General features: G+C 31.0%; 1 protein-coding gene and 1 long non-coding RNA gene across 8 annotated transcripts in view; one reads left to right on the top strand and one right to left on the bottom strand.

The window, feature by feature from the left end:
- LOC148604273 (uncharacterized) overlaps positions 1–11,982 on the bottom strand; it is a 41,242-nt gene extending 29,260 nt beyond the window's left edge. For both annotated transcript variants that reach the window (XR_015916196.1, XR_015916197.1), the window contains exons 1-2: positions 11,827–11,982; positions 3,595–3,649 (exon numbers count right to left, since the gene is read on the bottom strand). This is a non-coding gene — a long non-coding RNA (uncharacterized LOC148604273). The remainder of the gene's footprint in view (positions 1–3,594; positions 3,650–11,826) is intronic.
- The window catches only part of LOC148604272 (uncharacterized), a 71,343-nt gene that overhangs the window by 31,331 nt on the left and 16,151 nt on the right, over positions 1–23,861 (top strand). For 3 of the 6 annotated variants that reach the window (XM_088550820.1, XM_088550819.1, XM_088550817.1), the window contains 19 exons: positions 1,433–1,505; positions 1,879–1,945; positions 2,315–2,461; positions 2,910–2,987; positions 3,886–4,047; positions 4,402–4,489; positions 8,071–8,207; positions 8,513–8,659; positions 8,927–9,047; positions 11,160–11,269; positions 13,115–13,312; positions 13,673–13,786; positions 14,282–14,395; positions 14,919–15,012; positions 16,219–16,293; positions 17,113–17,165; positions 17,941–18,000; positions 22,095–22,185; positions 23,407–23,541. In XM_088550820.1, coding sequence (XP_088406946.1) covers positions 1,433–1,505; positions 1,879–1,945; positions 2,315–2,461; positions 2,910–2,987; positions 3,886–4,047; positions 4,402–4,489; positions 8,071–8,207; positions 8,513–8,659; positions 8,927–9,047; positions 11,160–11,269; positions 13,115–13,312; positions 13,673–13,786; positions 14,282–14,395; positions 14,919–15,012; positions 16,219–16,293; positions 17,113–17,165; positions 17,941–18,000; positions 22,095–22,185; positions 23,407–23,541 — 2,064 coding nt within the window. Of the gene's footprint in view, positions 1–1,432; positions 1,506–1,878; positions 1,946–2,314; positions 2,462–2,909; positions 2,988–3,885; positions 4,048–4,401; positions 4,490–5,839; positions 5,864–8,070; positions 8,208–8,512; positions 8,660–8,926; positions 9,048–11,159; positions 11,270–13,114; positions 13,313–13,672; positions 13,787–14,281; positions 14,396–14,918; positions 15,013–16,218; positions 16,294–17,112; positions 17,166–17,940; positions 18,001–22,094; positions 22,186–23,406; positions 23,542–23,861 lie in introns of all 6 variants that reach the window. The other 3 variants (XM_088550821.1, XM_088550818.1, XM_088550816.1) reach the window with 2 other exon arrangements.

Genomic DNA, 23,861 nt, shown 5'->3' with positions numbered 1-23,861 from the left:
GCACCAAGGTAGTCCTATGTAATATTTTGATATTACGCATTTGTCTTAATTCATGAAGCTTTGGCAGGCCTAAATTAATTGGCAAATTCAGAATATTTGTCCCTTTATGGTCAAAATTTATCTATATTTGCTAAATTTAGACTAGAAGGGAGTAAAAAAGCATTTCTAAGTGTACCTCATTTTTCTATCAAAAAAGGATATTGCTATGAAACTTCTTTAGAATTAAGCTAAGCATTAACTTTATACTAATATACTTGTATATAACTGTAAAATTAAAAATAGATACAAACCAACTATATGAATTAAATATTATTCTGTAAATTTTGAATAAGAAACTAGGAAAATATACCCCTGCCAAAAAAACTCACCTTTACAGCATGATATAGCATATAATTTGTGTTATTATAAAGATGATGCCATTTGTTATGCAGAATTTCTGTTTGACTGTTCCTTTTTGCCTAGGTTTTATAAGTTTGGTAATGTTGTTATTACTCTTCATAGCGTAGTGACAATGCTTAATTGTCAGTTTTAATTTGATAAATATTAAGAATTGAATATTGAGCATTTTTTTTGTGTCAAATCAGTCTAGATATATGAAAGTATTTGGCCATCATCGGATCCCTGAAAGGGATAAATGGAAGTCTGCTATTAGAAAATATGGACTTTAGAAAAAGTGATGAAATTTAGTACCTATAAAAATTACCCTCTATATCATAGAAAACTTTTTGGTTAATGGACTGGTCAGACTTATATAATCGGCTGAACTATTTAAGATGGGTAATGTATTTACTCAATATCTGGTAGTAGATATTTCAAGTCAATTAAATTTACTTTGCTTTATAATAGATCATAACATTAGTCAAGATTACCAAGGGTTTAGCTCATGGAAGCAACAGCCTAAAAACAGTACACTAAAACATGTAAAGGACAGGGCATTAGGGTTATCCTATGTATGTAGAGAGTTTGAAACTTGAATTGCTCAAAATCCTTCTGTCTCATATGATAAATGTATAATTCAGAAAAGAGTTACTTTTATCAAAGAAGCAGAGTAGGTGTTTTAGTAAATCCTGTTGGCTGAGCATTTATCAACAAAGTTGTTTATTGAACACAAAAAGCACCGACTGTCATAGGCAAAGCCTAAAATTATATATTTATTTCAAGCCAATGAATTATGGTACTCTATCGTACATTTATTTGCTATGTAGTTGATTGATGGAGAGCAACAAATTTTCGGTTTGAAAATCTTTTGAATGATTTGATAATTGGTCTAAAACAAGGGACATCCTCCTCTGGTAGACTGATAGAGTAAGTTATCAAATTACCCCTGATATGTTTCATCTCGTAAGAACGTGAGTGTGATCTTTGCTCAGTCATGTAGTGAAATAAATCTACCAAACCTGTACTAACTAGGCTATTTTACTTTGTGTTGCAGCAAGAGGTACCAGAAGGAGAGAGGTATGATCCAGAAGAGGTAATGCAAGTTCCTGCATTTATGAGAAAGAAAGGTAATTCTCTGTTTTTGTTTAGAATTTCTTTACATTTGGTTGACTTGGAAGTAGAGGTAAAAATTGTGAAGATTCTGACTGGAATTTATCTGATATCTTTTCTTTTGGTAGATCTTCAGAAATTCTTGAGTCAGGATTTCCTTCAAAGTTGTCTTTAGCTGTCTACAGTACAGAAATGAGCACCAAAAGAGGAAAATCTCAAGAATGAGAAATAAATTCAGCTAATGTTTTGTCAATAAATAATAGGCTTTAAGAATTAGGAGTAAAATTGAAATGAGTGCTATTATTTTTTTAAACTGAACAGACATGGGTTTCATAATCTGAGATTTGTTTTGAAACTGGGAACAGTTAACATACATGTTATTTCTTACAGCTGATGAGCCAACTCCTGCAGAATTAGCCTTAGCTGCTGGCAGAGCCTATGTTATTTTACCCAAAAAGTATGCATTTACAAGTCAGAGACAAATACTTAACTGAAAGATAAAGACTTTTATCTCTAAAATGAAAGGATTGAAAGTGTAAACCGTCTTACAATTTTCAAAAAAAAAAAAAAGAAAAAAAGAAAAGAAAAAATGCTGCATTTTATTACAATGTTAAAAAAATCATTATGCAAGTTTTATGAAAAACTGCTAATTTAAGTTGGTGACATTTTTTAAAATGATAAAAACAGTTGATTTTATTGAAACTTTGTATGAAGACTCAGTATAATTTGTAGTATGAACATTTTTGTGATCTTGCTCGAAGTATGAGGTTACCTATTACTATCTAAAATTAGTCAGTCTTGGAAACTCAACAATTATGTATTCTAGGAAAAAGAAGAAAAAGAAGACACCTATCAGCATGGCCAGATTGGATGAAATAGAAAAGTTCCTTCGATCACCGCCAAATAAATTAACAAGAAGTCGATCTATGACTAAGTTACATATGCCTGTTGAGAAGGAACTCAGAGTTTCACAGTAAGTGACTCAGAGTTTGTCAGTAAGTGAGGTAGAACCATTTTTTTTATTTGAACTATATATAATGAATGATTATCAGACAAGCAGATGCTGCTTACATTACTGGGGATTTTATTAACAAACACCTTAGATGTTTTAATTTCTTAAATTCTTGCATGCTTAGAAATTCTTGTCAACCACGGCTATGAGCTAACATACACCTTGTTAAATCTGTTTTGAAATTTGAAAAAAAAGATAGGTCAAGGGGTATGAAAAATGAAGCAAAATTAGAGAAAAACACTTTTGCCATTTTTAACATTATGGGTTAGCACCACACCCAATCCTATCTGGTTGTCTTGTTAGATGTCAAAAATTTCTAAGGCTTTAGTGTAATCCTTTTTTGTAAAATTGTAAAATTACTCATGTAATTTCTTTAAAGTTTGAAATACTAATGCTTTCATGTTTTCAGGAAAGTTAGAGCAGGACCAAGGACTAGTGTCACAGAAATTATGGACTGGGAGACTTACTCAAAGAAAAAGAAAATGCCGTATGTTTTGTCTTGTCCTCATACCCCTTCAATATATGCAGGAGACTCCCTTTAATGTAAAGTCTCCTTTTCTTGACTTTTTCTCCACATGAAACTTGCTTACTTTTCTCAGTAGTATCCCCTCTTGCCGTTGTTCATTTGAAAATGACAGAATATTACTCAAGGTATTAACCTCATTTTTCTCAAAGATGACCTTGAAGGAATCTATTGTCAATTTTAATAACATTGTCACCAGACTTGATTTTAGATGACTTAGTCAAAATGTAGATGATTTTTACTTCATTTTGTATAGAGATTCTATGGATAGTTTTGAGTATTTTGTTAGCAACTGAAGAACTGGTGTATAGAATTTCTTAAAACTTGCATAAAGTAAGACTTCTTTGACATTCTTTCATATTTCAAAAAGAAAATTTGGGTTCACCAAACTTTTTTTCTTGTAATATTAAAAAAAACTGAAATTCTCATTACATATCTATGGAACCTTGAAAAAGACTTTTTGTAACAGGTTGTTGTAATTGTATCATAGTTTACTATCAATCTTTCAAAATAATTTAAAGATATTTTTTTACATCATTGCAAACACTATTTGCTGATTGAAAATACATACCTCTGTATGATATTGTAAGACGACAGAAAAGGGTGCTCCATGTAGAAAATCAAACCTTTTAAAAAAAAAATTGTTTTAATAATTATAAGGATTTGCACTTATAATTAGCAAGTTTGCCACTAATATTTTGCATGGATGGCATAACACAACACACATAAGTTTATATTGGAATCCTTTAAGGATTGGAGTCAGTGTTTAACAATTACTTAAACTGAAATTAATATATAATGACATTAGAAACAAGGAATTGAATTTATACAATATGATAGGATGTGATTTTTTATCATACAGTAAGGACTGCAATGAGAGGGAATGGACGAGGGACATATGGAATGGTTGGTTTGATGAGTTATATCCTCCCACTCCAGAGATGTCCTCAGATGAGGAGGAGGAAGTTCAGACTGTCACACCAATGTCACCAAGGAAGGATGAAAAGGAAAAAGAGAAGAAAAGGTATGAGACATTTATAAGCCAAATTAATCATTTATTTATTTATTTATTTATTTAAGCAGGGAAAATATATACAAGTCAAATTGACATGGCTAAGATTTTTTTTACATTAAGCCGGCGGTCTTTTAAATGGCTGCACTATTTTCTTCTCTTTAAAGGAAAGCTTATGAAAACCAAATTCAGTTTGGTCATTCTTTCTCATCATGAAATGCATGGAATATCTGCCATAGTACATTAAACTATAGTCAATCAATCAATCAATCTTAACAAAATGATTTTATCTTTTTTTGTCATGTATTTTAATATACACAATGTATGTGTTCCTTATATTTGCTTGAGAATATGTATTTTCTTTAGGAAAGAGTCAATAACAAGTGCCCTGTCAGAAAATATTAGTGTCATAGAACCGATAGAAGAAAATGAAGAAAATCATGAACTGTTAGCGGTAAGTTTTGTAATATTTTGTTGTGATTGACTTGGATTTCACTACAAACTGTAATCTGTCAGTGAAAATAAATGGAGAAGTAAAATAGTGATATGTGGAAAATTCCAATGAGCCATCAACAATAAAACCTGACAAAACACAATATGAGGCATCTTCAATGCTTGTTTTTACTTTTTTTTTCTAATAGGACGACACTGAATGTAAAGATGTTGATGGTTCAATGGTTGAAGAGAACATAATAAAATGGATTCCACTTAATTATTTAACTGTTAATTGCATTTCTTTTCTGACAAACAAGCTATGTCATTAACAGGAATCCCCTGTAGTATAAATTGTCAATTTTTGGACAAAATAAAGATCTGGATAATATAAAAATGCACATTTAACTTTGAAAAAGGTGTGTTGTCAAAATGAGTCTATATAGTTCTTAGAAAATTGTCATTTGTTTTCTAAACTGAGCTTGGATGGGTGTTATTGTTTTTGGATTCACATATTTTGTGACTTTAAAGTATTTTGGTCAAATGGTAATTAAAAAAAATATGGAGGTCCTAATGATTTTTAAAAGTGTCAGTCTCTGTAAGAATCAGGCAGCTGGTAAAACGTGGTATGAAAAAGCCCAATATTTTGAAAGTGTAACTTAAATATTTGCAACATCAGAATCAAGGAAAAAGGACAAGATTTCCCATAACATTTTGGTAATTTGAGTTAAAATTGAATTAAAATGCACTGAAAATGAACATTTCAAGGGCAGGTAACTGTCAAAAATATCATTTTTCTAACATTATATTGAACAATTTCTGAACAATTCTAGTAATGCAGAGATCAAATAATGGTATTTTCAAATAGAAAAAGCATCCTTGAGTCATATTATATTGTCAGATTTATGGGTTTTTGACACCTGTGTTTCTGAATTTTCCCATTTTGCCTGATTCTTACAAATACTTACACTTTATTCTATTTCATAAGGCAACAAACCAATGAAATTTCACCAAAGCATTAAAGATGATAGAGCTTTGTATGAGCACTTTTTCAAAACACATCAAAACTATGGTAAATAGCATTATTTTTAAAGAAAAGGACGGGAGTTAGTCCATTCAAAATATCTTGGTTGTCAGGCTGGTGAGAAAGAGATACTTTCTTTTTACCTTGATATCATTCCAAAAATTTATAATTGTTCATAGCCAGAAAATTGATGAAATGGTGTATTTTTGTTTTTATTCTGTTGATATGGGGATAAAAATGGAAATTAGGTACCCTCAAGAAATTAGGGAGTGTCTGAGGAACAGGAAGTTATTTTTGGTTAGCCTTATATATTTTCATAAGTTTGCCTTTTATGGAACTTTATTTTAGAAAGGAAAAATACCTGTATCAATGGTAAACTGTACTTTTATTGTTTTAAGTATTAAATTTTATTACATTTTACAAACTTTGATAGCATGATCATTTGTTTATTTTCAGTTTAATGTTGTATGAGTTTCAATCTAACAAAAATATTTTACTTACAAATGGACTAATTGACAAATGACATCCATGAAATGAATTAATCTCTACAAACTAAGTTAACAAAGTTATGTTCACTTGTTATATCAGAAGAAAGTATTTATTTCAGTTTCGTTCAAAAATGAAAACCTTCACCTAAACAAACAATTGAAAATGAGTTTTGTGCAAATGATATATCTACCCATTTACACTTCATTGATACATGGTAATCGTCAACCTTTATATGGATAATGCTTAAAACTGGGAGAAAGTGGCTAAATATTTATATTTTCATTGATTAAAGCTGAGTTTTACAAATCAAATGATGTTTTGTTAAAGTTTTATTCTAGATTGGCCTGAAGTTTTGATAATTTTTTATGTGGTACTCATGTTTATTCATTTTAATTTCATTTGAATACATTACCTAGTGAAATTAGCTCTGTTTAGTTGAAGTTATGAAAATAGAACAGAATATTATATTGTTTGACTTTTTCAATGTCCTAACCATCTTTTTTAGGATGCACTATTATCAAGTTTACACCATCATGCATGTTATGCAAATGTGAAAGGGCTGTTTTCTTAAAAGTGCATCCAATGATGGTGTCCAGGAATAGCTATTCCTTGATTAAATCACCTGGGTAGTTTACTGGACAATTGACAAGGAGATTTAAACTTTCTACCATACACAAATAAAATGATAGAAAATTTTTAATATCTCCCTGTAAATTGTCCATTGACTATATACATAAGGCATTTCATCAGCTTATGATCCTTGAATCTAGGGAAGACCAGCTTTACTTCCTGAACATCATCATTGTATGCACTGTAATTGTTCAGCAGGAATGAAATGATGCTTATGTGTCACTTAAACCTATTTTGATATAGGATTCAATCTGTTAACTTGGTCTTAATGTTTACTTTGAGAGTAAATGTATGGGCATTCTGACCTCAAATCAGTTGAAAAGTTTTCAAATTTTGTATATTATTGCCACAGTCTTCAAATTTGTGATACAAATGGCTTTCCAACACCTAATATTTCTAAAGTTCTTAAGCTTAGTTGTCTTTTCTCTAAATTTTGTAGAAAATGAACAATTGGACACATGTTACCACAAAATACACACGAAAAATTGTTCTTTAAAAAATATGAGAAGTTAATTGTATGAAGTATAGCATTATAAAGCGGAGAATTTATTTTAAATCCACACTTAGCTTGGGTTATGAGTTCATAAAGAAGATTTCTTCTGTGAATGAGATTCGTTTAAGAAAAACTAAATACTAATTTTGTATAGTGACATTCTGATCATCCTTGCATGTTAAATATTTTGAAGGTGGATAAGTTAGCTAAAGATAGGAAGGTAAAAAATGAATTGCAACTGGCAGGAAAAAGTCTCTCTTTTTATTATCATGAATGGCTGTTGACTATTTTTTCAAAACTGTTACCTTTAAGTATGTTATCTGTCTCTATCAACCTTTTTTAGGGTTAAAATGGCATATATGAAAGAATTGTTGTTTCGTATATATTTCACTTTCTTTTGGAACAAACCTGGAAACAAACTTCTATTATTTTTTTTTAATTTGAGTCATTGCAAATATTTTAAACTCTGATTGTAGAATATTTACTGATGCTGAAATTTTCTCAACTTACCAGAAATTAAAACCACATTGTTGTCTATAATTGTAAAATCAGTACTAAAATGTATTCATTTTAATAGTTTATCTTCTACTCAATCAACTCTATTAATCATTTATGGAGAGGTATTCTTCTGTTCTTGTATGATATTTCACTTTTCACTCAAGTACCAGTATGGTGATTAACATGTAAAATTTTGTATTTACAAAAAGACAATTTATATGTTTAAAATACTTCATACTGCATATTGTTGCACCTGTAGATAGAGCAGTATGTCTCTGGTATGATAAAATATTGTTACATTTTATTGAAAGGTAAAATTTTAAACTCAAGTCAAAATTTATCATCCAGCTTTTGTATGCTATTTTTAGTCTTTGTAAAACTCAACCATTTAAGAGATATGTGTTTTGTAGACAATAAGACTGAAATTACATTTATTCTGAAATTTTACCTGATTTAAATATTTTGACAGATTTTACATGAAGAGGTGGAGAAGTTAACACAGGATATGGAATCCACTGGTAAGCCTAAGGCCTTTGACTTGTGTAGGAGAGGTGCCCTGTTGAGGAAGCTTGGGATGGTGAAACAAGCAGAGCAGGATCTTAACAGGTACCGGGTATAAATTTTGACTGTTAAGAGTTTAGACTTTTTAAACTACAATAATTTTAATTAGAGTCACTTAAGATTTGTCATGATTAGCAATCTATTTTATATGAAATTTCTTTCTGTACATTTTGCAGTTCTTTGACTTCTTTGTATTTGTGATAGAAGAAAATAATGAAAATTGACACTCCTGATATAAGCATATCCCAGAATGTCCTGAGATATGGTATGTCTATAACAATATTAAGTCTTGGGATTTAATTAATGTTTTGGCAAAATACCTACTTATCATAACTTTTTAATGCTTTCAGAGTTATAAAAATGGAGCCAGATTTGACTGATGCGTATTGGCACAGGCATTTACTGTACCTGTTACAAGATAAAAAGAAGGAAGCTCTCAGTGACCTTAATTTCATCATTAAGAAAAATAAGAAACATGCCGGGGCTTGGAGATCAAGGTTTGTCAACTTTTTCCAACAACCATGACTGTTAAGTTCCCAAAAGAATCTTAAATCTAAGACTTTGGTAAACCACAATAACCATAACCCTTAATTATTAAATTTCAGATGTAACACATTTTCTGATTGGATAGAAATTTTGTTTATCACCACATAGCTGCCTTTGGTGCCTGCTGGGCAGATAAATATATGCCAAACATCAGATTTTTTTAATAGACATGATAGTTTTACAGTTTGTATCTCAGTTATTTTTTTAATTTTCTGTAGAGCTGAGATCTATAGACAACAGAACAATGTTGATGAAGCTATAATGAACTACAGACAGGCCATTATGTTAGATCCTAAAGACCATGAGGCATTCTTTAGAAGGGCTGAAATGTATGAAAAGGTAAAACTGCTTTCATTTGTATTAGAAACAAAGTAATCTTTTTATTATGATAAAGTAGGCTTAAAATGCAACAAATTTTAGAGTATGATTTCTTTGACCGTGTATTCCAGATTATAATTTCTAATTGTACATACATGTTGTGAAGACATGATTTTGAGTTTATGTAACATTGATGTTGACAATTTAAGAATTTTTTTTTCGTGTTCTGTACCTTAGGCCACTGTCTTAATACTAAGAAATATTGTCAAAATGATTGCTGCTTTGCCCATAAACAGAATAATGACAGCTTTAAACATTGTCAAAGAATATCTTTTTTTCTTTTAGTGACCATTCTAATGTTACCGGTTTACTTCCAGACTTTAGATAGAGTGTCTGTTAAATTGTGAAGGTAGCATTTTAAAAAATAGACATCTTCACTTGTTGATTTTGAAGATATGGCATTTTTTTCATTCATGAGAGAATTTCGTTGTCTCCTCACATGTGAAGGTAAAAAATGGAATTTCTCACACTCATGGAACAAATCCCATAAAGATCTTGAACAGGGATTTGTGTATTAAGAACCTTCTAATCTTCTATTATTTACTGCCAATATATATATAAGACAGTTCTAACATCGTTGGGAATTTTTCAGACCCTCCTATAAGTTTATGTTATCTTCCCTGTATCAATTTGATCTGATGGAGCAGTGTAGCGAATAGAGTCGTCACATTCTGAGACGTTGTGTATATACCGGGTATTTATATATATATATATTTCACCATTGCATGTTTGTTTTAATCCTTACTAAACAAGGAGTAGATATACTTAAAAATGGGCTGCTTATATGGTTGAAATATTCCTAGATTGTGACAAAGGCTATTCTGAAGTTGGTACCTGGCCCGGGCTTCATAAAAAAATCTCAGTTTGGGAATTTTCCTCATCTTCTATTTTAAGTTACCTGATCAGTCAAAATTTAAGTTCAGGGAGAATTTGAGAAAAATCTCTGTTGGAGATTTTTAAAGAAAACAGGGCTGTTACAGGGCTGTTATAGGGCTGTTACCGGGCTGTAATAAGGCTGTCATAGGGCTGTTATAGGGCTGTTACAGGGCTTATAAGGCTGTTATAAGGCTGTTATAGGGCTGTTATAAGGCTGTCACAGGGCAGTTATAGGGCTGTTATAAGGCTGTCACAGGGCTGTTGTAAGGCTGTTACAGGGCTGTTATAGGACTGTTACAGGGCTGTTATAAGGCTGTTACAGGGCTGTTATAGGACTGTTATAAGGCTGTCATAGGTCTGTTATAGGGCTGTAACAGGGTTGTTATAAGACTGTTACAGGGCTGTTATATGGCAGTTACAGGGCTGTTACATGGCTGTTATAGGGCTGTCACAGGGCTGTTATAAGGCTGTTACAGGGCTGTCATAGGTCTGTTATAAGGCTGTTACATGGCTGTCATAGGTCTGTTATAGGGCTGTTACAGGGCTGTTATAAGGCTGTCACAGGGCTGTTACATGGCTGTTATATAGTATGTAATCTATTGATCCCTCATTTCAAATCAACACTTGTAAAAACACAAAATGAATGGCAATTATATCATATATCTTTAAATACAAACAATTAACTTGAAAAGTAGCAGTCCATGTAAGAATCATGTGAAATGGGATTTATGGTTGGAAAGACTACATGTTTTTATTTTTGAGATTTTGTTTAAAATGTTATAGTTGACAGATATTAACATGTGGCTTTTTATATAACCCATGCTCTTAGGAGATAAAAATTGTATAGAATATACTGTAGAATTCAAACTTAAGGAAGATATCTCTGTAGATTACACTAAAATACCGTAGAAACTTTTGGATTTTCAATGTAGATTATCTCCTATAAGCTGACTGATTAGAATGTATGATAATCAATTTCATCATATAGACCTGCAAAACAACTTAATAACAAAAATAAAAATGTGTAGTCTTTTTTGGTTGTATCACATATTAAAGAATTTGCATGATTCTTACCAAGACTGCTACTTATATAGTCATGGATGATCTCTTGTAGAAATCACCTGTCACTCAATCACTACTTACTAAATGGTTACCAAGGTAATTAGGTAATTGTTATGATATTAACTTTATTTACAGAAAGGAGACAGCCAGTTATTAGCATTAGAAGATTACTCAAAATGTATCAAGATTAACCCACTCAGGACAGATGCTATACTGAAACATGGTCTCTATTATTTCAAAAATGAGTAGGTATCATTAACATAATAAGATTGTGAGTGAATTAGACCAGGGATACAAGTTATATTTATATGAAATAATAATGCAATGTACATATATATATATTTATTTGTTCAAAATATACGGCCAAAACAAAGAACTAATAAATATAGATGCAGTTATTCTGAACCAAGCAAGGATTGCAGTTGTTACTTATCTGTTCAACTAAAACAGCAAAATTGTTGTTTACAATTAAAATTGTGCAAGAAGTTAGTGGTTACTGTTATGCTTTGAAAAAATGCTATGTCAATTATAAAAATGTAAAATCTTTGATGAAAAAAATAAGTTTTTTAAACTACATAAAACTTGTACAAATTAAAACATTTTTCATTTGTAGTTATCTCCCTTTTAAATGTATAAGCTATCTTATTTAACTTAATGAACACATTTTGTGTATGAATTCATTGATGGATCATATTTGTAATTATTTGGCCTGAAGCTGGGAGTTTAAAAACCATAACTATAATTATTTGTAATCAATTATTTGAAAAGTGCAGTATTAAGAATGCAAATATATTTTACTTACTTGAACATATCACTGTTATCTGGTCTGTTTATATGCAAAATGAGCATTGCCTATTGAGTAAGAGGATGGAGAAACAGGAAAAAGGTTCCAATAGACTACTAAATGAAGACTGTAGCATGTGCTTGTCAGAAATTGACACATATGACTATGTTACTATGAATAGTAACTGTAAGTGTTGTGGACATCAATTTCATGAGCATTGTATTAAAACATGGATATATAAGTTTCACAATGATACTTGTCCCTATTGTAGAGCAGTATGGTTAGGTGATATTGATTTATAAATAGATCCAGCAAACTCATGACATTAGGATGATCTAGTAGATACTTTCAATTTCATTACACTTACATCCAGTGTTATGAAAGCTGGTTTCAACCCAATCTAGTTTATGTTTCCCCTTCCTCACATTTTTTAAAGCATAAATTCTCTGTTGTTAAATCATTTAATCAACCTGATGTCACCAAGTTACAAATCCTGAACTTGGCTAAATTGTTTATTGTCCACTAGATAGTTATTGGTACTTTTAATTCTGTTATGAAGGAACTTTCAAAATGCCCTATAAGATCTTTATAAATAAGAGACATATTTGTATACATTGTACATATGTCTGTTAATAGAGCAGTGATGCATTAATGTCTATCAGCCTTTTAGAGGATTTTTTATTCTCTGATGTAATACGATGGAGAAACATAATCTGCCTTGGTCTGTCTATCATAGTTACCTTGTAGACACATGTTCTTCGGAATTGCATGGCGTATTCATTCCATTAGATGTTATGAAGTTTAGATGTTCATATTACCACTTAAATTTGATAAATTTTGTACAAATTAAGATTTTTGAATGATAGAATTATCTTCTCTTGATCTACTTGGTATATTCCTTCCATATTTGGTAGAATACTGTTATGAAGTGCAGGCATGTACTTCATAACACCATTTTGCTTTTTTTTTTAATAAATTGTGTAAAATTATGGGCCATGTTCTCAACAGAAACAGACCTTGTGGCTGCATTATCTTTGAAACTGTATGGTAATTTTATTAAAATTTTTAAGGAACTTTATGTTTTTTAAGTGTAGATCTGAATTACAAGCTGACACATGGATGAAAAATTCTGCAAGATTTCTTATCAGCAGTGTGGGACATATAGCAATGTATAGCGTGATCATGTGTGTTTGGGAATACATTTGTACGTACAAAATATATATATAAGATGAATATGTGATGGGTTGTTCAGCTCTTCTCTTCTCATATGATTTTTTGTCACATTAATTTTTTATTGTATTTTCAGGAGTTGGCATAATGCCATAGCAGATTTTACCGACCTACTTAGAGTGGACCCTTTAAATGTCACAGCGAGGATCTATAGGGGACAAGCTAATGCAAAAATGGGGAATTGGACTGATGCTGTTGAGGACCTCTCAGCAGCCATCCATCTTGACCCTCTCAGCTGGGAAGCTTTCTACTACAGAGCCTGTATACTCAGGAAGTATGTGAATGATTTAAGCAGGATAATATTAACTGAAAAAAAGGTTCTGAACTTGTTTATTTTGCTGATATTTTAATACCAGCATAAGGATTGGACTACTGGTTGATATAGACTAAAATGAATGAGGCCTGAGAATACATTGTGCTTGAAACCAGTGTGACCTTTTAATGTAAACAATGCTGAACATTCTTTTACCATTGGCTTCCATTGATTTATCTTTAATTCATTTGTTATCATTGCCTATGTTTTAGCCTGTACAATCCAGTTGTTGGAAGACATTTCAAGATTCACTTCTTGTAGCAAGCCCTAATTCACATGACATCTCAAACTTTGTTCAAAGAATTGTATAATATTTTACAGAGCTCATCCAAAGAGAGCCCTACATGACTACAGTGTGTCCTTACTCATCAACGACTCAGATGACAATGTGATGTCATATCTGCATCGTGGGATACTCTATAATTCTATGCATAGGTAATGTAATGTTCATCAAGGGAACCCAATAACTAGTGTGATATTGTTTCTTCACCATTGAATTTCTGTTCACACATACAAGAAAACCTTCGACCTATCGATCTTCCACCTTGAATGGCTGCAGCCTATTCTCTCATTTGGGAGATCCAAATCTCTTTAAAGAGACGTATCTTGCAAAAAAAAAAAAAACAACAAAAAAAAAAAAACAAAAAAAAACAGGTGAATGTAAAACTATTGATGCCTTACTTTGTGTTAAAGGCCAAGGCTAGATGGTGACTTCTTCCTATGGAAAATGACCTATGGCAAGTCAGTTCAAAAGATACACATGGAAGAATCTGAAATCTGCAGGGACTTGTGTAAGATCCTTTTCCCTTGTTTTTTTTTTTTCTATGTAGGTATTCCTACTATATTGGCTTAGGTTTGTAGTTGATTATCTTGATTTATATAACTTTAGTGTTTTTTTATGCCTTCATTACATTCACGTTTTTATTGTAGATTTGAGGATGCTATTCCAGACTTTGAGAGTGTACTTAAATTAAGGAAGGATGTTGCAGGGGCTCATGTTAACCTTGGATTGATATTTATGAACCATTATGAAAATTACCACAGGTGCTATGATATTTATCATGTAAAATAACGTGGATAAGAATATGTATAAAGAAAGGTTGAGGATTAGATTAACAATGTCATGTAATGTCAGTGTCGTGTTGTTCTCTTTACGCTGTGTTGAATAATTCATAAAGATTCAAATTTTAGGTATCATGCCACACATTTCCACCCATAGGGAACCACATTCCTTGTTACCTTCAAGCAATGTATCACTACAATGGTGTCTCATTCACAACAGCCAGTGACCGTAAATCACTACATACATTTAGTTTGACTGATCAATGGTTGGTGTATAAAGTTTTTGTAGTTTTCGACATAGAAAGGATACAATAAGATGAAAGTAACCAGGGTTACATAAAGACTTGTTTCATTCCTTGTCAATATAAATATGTGTTACAATCCCATAAATTAGGGGATGTCACAAAACAAAATATAACTTAGGAGTAATAAGCCAAACATCACAATATAAACCTAAGGCATTGGCTGTTCTATATTGGAATCACCCATAAGATTTTTTTTTCAGAGCAATCAAGAAATTTTCAGCTGCCATTAAGGTTGACCCTACATATGTTCGAGCCTATGTGTGTCGAGGGGAAGCATATCATAAGATACATGATGTAAGTAAGATGAATGTCAAACTTGTCTTAAACAACCTTCCAAGTTTGAAAAAAAATATGGTCACATGAGCATACAGTGAAACTTCTCCAAACTGGACCCTCAGAAAACCGGTCTTCCCTCCAAACGGGCCATTTTCATAAGTCCTGGCCTATATACATTAAAACCTGTGTGTTTTGTCTTCAATAGACTGGCCACCTCCTAAAACCATACATTGGCCAGTTTTTCACAGTTATTGTTACATATTTCAAATAAATACAACCTCTCAATTTCGCCCATTCGGTTATTGTTCACCTGTAATAGATGTGTCAACAAAACTGTAAATGATTACGTAATATTACATAATTGATAATTCATTCACTGACCGGTTTGCATTTCATCAGTGGACAGATGATAATTGAAGGGGACAGTAGTTTTAACAACAAATTTAATCCCGACATTACATTTTGTCTCTGGTTGGGTGTTAATTGGTGTGTACACGTCAGGCAACTGGGGTCATTTAATAGTACAGTCTTAACTGTCAATTAATGTGATCTGTACCCAAGTCAAAACAACATAGGGACAAAGTTATTACACTTTGTTTATAATTTACGAAAACAATACAAATAATTAATTACCATCAATAGCCCTTTGATCTTTAATACACATTCATTCAAAACCGTGAACATTATTTTGTGGGCAGTACCTTTTTTAAAATCAATTCATTTACAAATGATGCAAGCTTTGAAATGTAATAAAAGGCCAAAAGTTTTGAACTGGCATTAAACATGTCTCGACCAACAAACTGTCAAGGTGTAGGGTTATTGAACACATTAATGGAAACAGCTCTTAGAATGCATTGCTATTTTTCACAAAACCAGCCACCCCTATAAACCAGCCATTTTTTCTAGTCCCAGTGGTGGCTGGTTTGGAGAAGTTTCACTGTAATAGGTTTATTTTAAAAAGAATGTCCTACACAGGGATTTTCGAATAATAATCTTTCGTCAGGTTATTGCTGAAGTATGTCTATTAGGTGATTGTTAGTTTTATTTTCTGGTAGTTTAATGAACATTGTCTTTTTATGTTTACTTGTTACCCAGTAGATTATTTTAAACATTTTTTCTTGAAAGTTTTATCCCCTTGATTTTTCTCCTGTATTTAAAAGTCATAGCTCACATTTTTTGTTTTGATTATTTCCCTATACAAGTATTTTCTCTATTTTATTTCAGCTGAAGCAAGCTTTAAGTGACTTTACCAAAGCTATCCATTTAAGACCTGATGTTCATCATTATTATATGTACAGAGTAGGTACCAAACACATGGCTCATAATAGGGTTATCTTTCTTGGCCAGTTTCAGTAATCTCAAATTTAGATTGTCTTCAAATCCTTTGGACTAATCAAATTTTTTGAAATGGAAGCTCAAGGATTTGTGGAAAATCTGAACTAGATTTTTTTAACAGACCCAAGATTGTGTATTTGTTTCAAGGATTTTGCAAATATGTAAATCATAACAAAATCCTGCGAGCGCCACAAAAAAATCAAAGATTAAAATGAGATAATATTGACAACATGAAGATTGTATGCCTGGTATGTTGGGCATAAATCTTATTTTAAGTTTTAATTATATATTACCGAAACTGATTTTTAAATGGTCAGGCCAGGTAATGAGAAGACAACTCCTTTTCACTGAGCATAATAATTGTATGTGCTTGACGAACTCAGTCAAAAATCCATTCCTCTGTACTGGACATCTGTTTGATTTTTAGCATTGCTTTTATTTCATTACCTTTAACTTAGGAACTCTTCATCAGAATGATTTAAAATTTGACGTTAAGCTTAGATATGATGGGTGTATTCTGTGTGTGTGTGTGTGTGTGTGTGACATAAGTGGATCTCTGTTATACATCAAATTTGCTGTGCATCTTTGGATGAATTTTATTGGTGAGATGGGCCTATGATAGTCACAATTTTTGTCCAATTGATAACCCAATTACATTTATTGCAATAATAAATACATCTAATCATTTCTGAATTTATGATATATATTTGTAGTAAACAACTTTTAGAAAAAAAGTTTCACCTGTGCTCCCAAAAAATTTATTTGTTTTTTCTATGATTACAGGGACAGCTAGTATTAGAGATGGGTAACCTTGAACTTGCAGCTTTCTGTGTCAGGTAATGATGGGGATTATGTTGGAAGTTATTTTTAGTAGTAGGGATGTCTGGATAGGTTTATCTCTGGTAGTTCCCTGAAAATGCTGCTAATTTTCTCATATAATTGCTAGTCTATGTTCTGTTGTGAGAATATTGCAATTGTTGTATAGTTTATTTCTTTTAATGCCTTTATGTTGGTGTCGTTTAAGTTAACTGAGTTCAGAATGTCCTTAAGTTTGCTGTTGTGTTCAAAATATGTTAATAGCTTCATTCAGTGCTTTATTTGAGATTATGGTTTTTTTCTTAGTCTATAGTAAGTAAAGATTTTAGATCATTTTTAAAAAATCAACTTCATTGATCATATAAGAAATCTTCAAAAATGCTTGCAATACTTATAAAAGTGGCACTTATCATTTGAAGTTGTCAATATCTGTCATTATACATTTAGTATCTATTATGAACTCCTTGTTTTAGCTGTTAAAAATATTTTGGAAATAAAATATTTCATGTGCTATACATCCATCATATGTCTCAAAAGGGAGATAAGTAATAGAGAAATTTGAAATGGTCTAATGAAATTTTAAAAGGATGTGATGTATTATGTGTACAAACTAAAATTTATGCCAAGAAGGGATTGGTGTTATGAACTTGTTTTTCAGGATTAATATGTTACATATTTATGTTCAGTGTGAATGGGGGAGGGTTTGTAACTGACAGTCAAAAATACATTTTGTTTTTTTTTTTAATAATTTTCTGTAGTATTTCTATGTAAGCCAGTTTCATGCTGTATTGTTAGGATGTTTGTGTATGGACAAGATCGACAAAAAGAATTGAGAATGCTCAATTTATTGAGAGGGTAATTTTGATTGGTCTCTATTGCCATTAAATAACAAATCACTGTGTTGAATACATACAAATTTATCAATCACAACCTTGAAATAATCAAACACTATTAACATGTCTCTATTTCCAGCTTTATCCCCCCCTTTTTTTCCATTTTTCAGGATACATTGTGTTACTACTTGTGTTTGTTTTTCTTTAAATTATAGTCACTATAGTAAGGAGGTTAAGCAAGATGGATATACAGTTTTAAACATTGTTCCAAGTCTTAGACAGAAAAATCTCATTCACCCAAGTGTAAGCTTTCAAATTCTCAAACCAGTCTACAGACCAGGTAGAATGAAATCATACCTGTTTTAAACCCTTCCACATTAGATTGGAAACTCTCACAAAATCAATGAAAAATTTTGATAACCTCCCACATAAATATGTATGATTTGTGGGAGGTTTTGGTTAAAGTTACTATATTTTCTGTGAAAAAAAAAAAATTGAATTTTTACATCAAAATTTAGCTTTTACAAAAAAAAAATTATCACATCAGGCAGTGTCAATGGGAGAGAATCTTCTACATGAAATGCTCCATAGGTTAACAAATATGTGAAATTGAGCATTGAATCCTTAGTGTGGTGTCTTACCAATTTCTGTATAAGAAAACCATTTTCATTATCTTGTTTCTTTGCCAAACAAATATCTGGTGAAGAAAGGTTGCTTTGTTAGGCTTCTGTATTTCACATCCTGTATACAAATGTTTTCCATAGAAAAGGTTTCAACATTAGATGTGGTAGGTAAAAATATGTGTTCCTACATACAGTGAAGTCTTTCTAACCTTATTGTTGAATTATCTGTCTAAACAATCAAGTGTTGGTCTTCCATTGTAGTACTGGAGAAAACATGGGTGCTCAAACTGATCAAGATTTAAATAATAAAAAGATTTCACTGTATAAATGCTTGCTTAACCTCTATTTTTGAAATGGGTGAAGAGAGCTCAATTCATTGATATTCCAAACATTTTCTACCATAGGAGTCAGGATGAAAGGATGTAAGATAATAAAATATCAACTCAATGATCTATAGATTACTTAATCTAAGATGCAGTGTTCAGTACCTGGGAGTTTTAATATACATTTTGATCTATGTTTTACTTTCATGCCTGCCAGGCAATGATATCACTAAAAATTATGGCATCATATTTATAGAGAATCGTGATTAAATTTTCTTATCCATTCTTATATGGTGAAGATTTGAAAAAAAAATTATATTTCTAAACAGATTTGTTTTCAAAGGGTCTAATTTTTAGGTTGGGTAATAAGTTAAAAGAGGATAGTCTTTATTAGATGTATAACCAGTATATTAAAATGCAGTTTAATTTTTGGGTAATGAATTTAAAAGATGCCCTATATATACATGTTTATGCATGATTCACTCCCTCGAACACTGCATTTTGCATGGATTCTAAGACTAATGATTTTCTACTCAGAAAATACTGACATATCAAGTTTCATACTGACCAATATATATGGAAAAAAAGAAAATCTTTACTGCTTTAAATGACTTCACTTAATATCAAGTATTTCTGTATTAACTTTTCATTGCTATATCTACATAAAATCTATTATTGGCTCAGCTGCAAGTATTACTGTGTCAACATTTCAAAGCTATAACTAGGAGAACTTTATGTATTTTAGAATGAATTATCGAATAATCAATTATTTACCATTCTGTAGTAAATGAAGAAAATACTCCAACTGTACAACCTTGCAGTTATGGGATAATCTGTCATCTTGTGGTTTAACATTACCGGTATATTTGAAGGTTACTGTTAACAACTAAAAACAAATTCAACTCATCTTCATCTTCCATTGAACTTATATTGAAAGCAGTACATTTATAAAATAGCAACTTTAAAACTATTTTGACAATCAATTTGTAAACAGAATTATCTATTTTAATAAAAGCTTTTAAATACAAGTAGCAGTTGCAGTACATGAAACTCTGTAAATCTAATGCAATATTTCATTATGATGTGAAATTTCATTAGAATTAACATCTTAATTTCAGGATATCAAGTCCATAATAGACTGTCTCAATTTTTGTCTGCATATACAGAAATTATTTTAAAAGATTTTTTAAATGTTATTTTCCCATAAATATTTGAAAGATAACTGTATTTAAAGATTTGTCTTTATCAAGCTAGATTTGACAGTGGCAAATACAAGTTTACTGGCTCCATTTATACATTGCCAGTAAATTCGATTTGCCACTTTCAAAACCACAATGTCGCCTCCTGTTTTTTAAATACATTTTTCATATTTGTTTCATTTACTTTGTTAAAAAATAAGAAGAAAAAAAGTCAAACAATCCTTATACAATATATATATGTATTAATGAAAAATAAACTTTACATTACATTGATGTAATACTATTCTTTCATAGATTGTCATGTGAAAAGAACACAAAACATAGATTTAATTATATTTAACAACTGGGTGAAATTGTTCCTTTGAGCAGAAAACTAGGAAAGTCTGTTAAACTATAGTAACATCAGTTCTTCAAACAGTAGACTGAAATCTACCAAACAGTAGACTGAAATCTACCAAATAGTAGAGTGAAATCTACCAAACAGTAGAGTGAAATCTACCAAATGTAGGCAGAAATCTACCAAACAGTAGACTGAAATCTACCAAACAGTAGAGTGAAATCTACCAAATGTAGGCAGAAATCTACCAAACAGTAGAGTGAAATCTACCAAACAGTAGACTGAAATCTACCAAACAGTAGACTGAAATCTACCAAATGTAGGCAGAAATCTACCAAACAGTGGACTGAAATCTACCAAACAGTAGAGTGAAATCTACCAAATGTAGGCAGAAATCTATCAAACAGTGGACTGAAATCTATCAAACAATGATAATGTCTCTTATTTTATATTTTATTCTAATAGCAAATATAGGCAAGTCCCAGGCACTGCTTGTTTGCATTGGCACCTCTCTCTCCTTTTATAATACATAAGTACTTTACATGTACTAATATATTTTGCAGGTTGTGTCAAATGAACAAATTGGTGGGAACTAATATTCTTTGTTTCTCAATAGATTCAATGTTTATAATTGTATCAGAAATGTTAACCTTGGTATGGTAACAAAATTTAAGCATCACTATGGTAACAAACTGCAAATGGTAAACATCACTATTGTAACAAACTTAAAGCATTACTTTGGTAACAAATTTTAAGCATCACTATGGTAACAAACTGCAAATGGTAAACATTGCTATGGTAACAAACTTTAAGAATCACTATGGTAACAAACTTAACCATATCTATGGTATAAACTAAAATGCATCACTATGGTTATGATACCTTTTATGTCTTCTATCATATTATATTTTTTTTTCTGTAATGATCCTTTCTGCTCTAATTGTGCACTCTTTTTTTTTTGACAGATAAGTACATTCTAATTTAAATGTTCACTTGTTATTGCAATTTTTTATTTTTTTTTATTTATAATTATCAAAGGAATACTTTCATTTGAAGTTTTAAGAAGACTCTCAGTTTTTCGTTTATTGTTACAATAATATATTTCTAGTCTACTGTAACTATAATTTCTAGTCTACTGTAACTATAATTTCTAGTCTATTGTAACTATAATTTCTAGTCTATTGTTACTGTAACTGTTCCGAATATTGATGCAGGTATATTGATTTATTGATACTAATAAATAAAGTTTAAATAAGAAAGTGAGGCAATCATAAGAAACAAGAAATATATCTTTATTATTAGCTTTGATGTTTAAAACCAGTTCATTAAAAGAAGAGGATCTCTTTTTGTTGTTGATTACTTTAACAGGTTTACTCCTTAATTTCATCCACATCAGTTTATTAAGAAATCAAAATGCATATTTTATTTGTAATTATTGAAGGCACCTCTCTCATATAGAGTGATTATAGTGCATATATTATCTCAAGTGGAAGACAAAGATACATTAACAGCTGGGTAAAACAATCAGGAGGGTAGGATAGCATGTTATATATAAATGCATCAGGTGACAATTGAATTATGTGTTTTATGATTTAAGAAATGCATGAGATTAATATATTGTACTTTTTTTATAGACACGCTTCTGAGTTGAGTTCAGATTCATCATTAGGACAGATGCCCACACAACAAGCTGTTGTCCAATCATTCTTAAAGAACTATGATAAGGTAACCTGTGTTTACTGTTTCTGTCTGTTTGTCTGTGTGTTTACCATTATGGTTTTGACACATTTTTTTTTTACAATTTTTTAGCACATGTTTACATCCTGTACCCTCTTACATAATTTCTACACCAACAAATGAATGCAAAACTAATAAAAACTCTGAATTCTCATGCCAAATTTCCCAAATCTTGAATCAAGGCATATTGATAGCAATCTTTGGCACCCTATCACTATCTCTTAGGCTCAACTATACCTGTTATTTTAGTAGCACTCTGGATAATTGAACATTTTTTTTCATTTTTGGAAGTGCCCTAAAGGTGTGATGTTTGTAACAGGAAAGTCACCATTTTTAAATGGTGCCATGTCCAAATAAAAGGTCAAAGATATTGCTAATAGACCTAGTGAAATTGACTATGTGCATTGTAAATATTTTTGTTAGTCAGTATTCAAACTAAGCATTAATTAATGCTACTTACACAACAATTTGTAGCCAATTGTGTTTCAATACTAACCACATAAAAGCATAACATAGGTCTGAATTTGAAAAACAGCTTTATAAATGTTCAAAACTACACTTCAGCAAGTGTGAATACTACTACTAAAGATCACAGGGGTTAAAAAGTCTGAATGTTTACAGATAATAAATGTAATTTATATGATTGTTAAGATATTGCAAGCTTAAATTTTATTTTTGACCGATATTGCCAACAGTGAAAACAGTCTTGCTTAGAGGTACATAGATTTTTCAGTTTTTCTTAGAGAAAATAGGTTTGTGCAATTTGTAACTCTGACTGTATCAAATCTATCAATAGTTTGCTAAACCTAACAGTATTAATTTGCATATCAAACCCCCACTCAACAAATTGATGATAAATTGGAATTTTCTAGCACATGTAATGATAGTGAAATTATCTTGAAGGTTTCTAAGAAACAAAAGCTCCACTAAAGAGTGAAAATCTGCCCAATGCTACCGTTGATGTATACCTAGCACGACAAATGTGCAGTTTTGTGTGAAAGATGCACACTATTTAGGACATGTTCAACAATATTGTTGCCCTGACAAACAATTGACACTAACCAGGCATTGTTGGTGAATAAAAATTTCTTAACTGCAATCAATTTTTACATGACTGTTATAGATATTGCATATCTTTTTTTTCTTTTGCGAAATTCAAAGAATTGGAAATTTTATCTTTAGATTAGCTTATTTAATTTAAAATTTCAGGCCATTGAAGCATTACAATCTGCAACAAAGGTACAACCAATACCTTCTATGTTTATGTTGCTTGGAAAGACACAGATGAAGGCCAAGAAGTTTACAAGAGCAATTGAAAGCTTTAACAAAGCTTTAGAACTTTATGTAAGTAAATCTTTCTCAAAGTAGTGGTCATATTTGTTCCCTATCAACAAATTTAATGTAGTAAGAATTTTAATCTGTTTGCGGTCTGGTTGTCTGTTTGTAATTGTGCTTAAGGTTCAGGTTTTGCCTTATTGCTTTGTATGTTCAGGTCATATCAGCATGAACCTTGTTGAATATGTATACCATGATATTATTTAAGAAGACTGCCATTTCCAGGTTGTGTTTTTATATTATTGGACTAGGTTCCATTGTTGTGCTATTAAATAAATACATAGTATTTTGTTATTTTCTTGCAATTTAAAATTGATTTATATATTACA

This window comes from Perna viridis, chromosome 10, assembly GCF_037379345.1.
Source record: "Perna viridis isolate PV_CMFRI_1.1 ecotype Kerala chromosome 10, ASM3737934v1, whole genome shotgun sequence".
NCBI classification, from domain to species: domain Eukaryota; kingdom Metazoa; phylum Mollusca; class Bivalvia; order Mytilida; family Mytilidae; genus Perna; species Perna viridis.
Note: the sequence above shows the minus strand (reverse complement) of the source record. Positions and strands in the feature narration are given on the sequence as shown.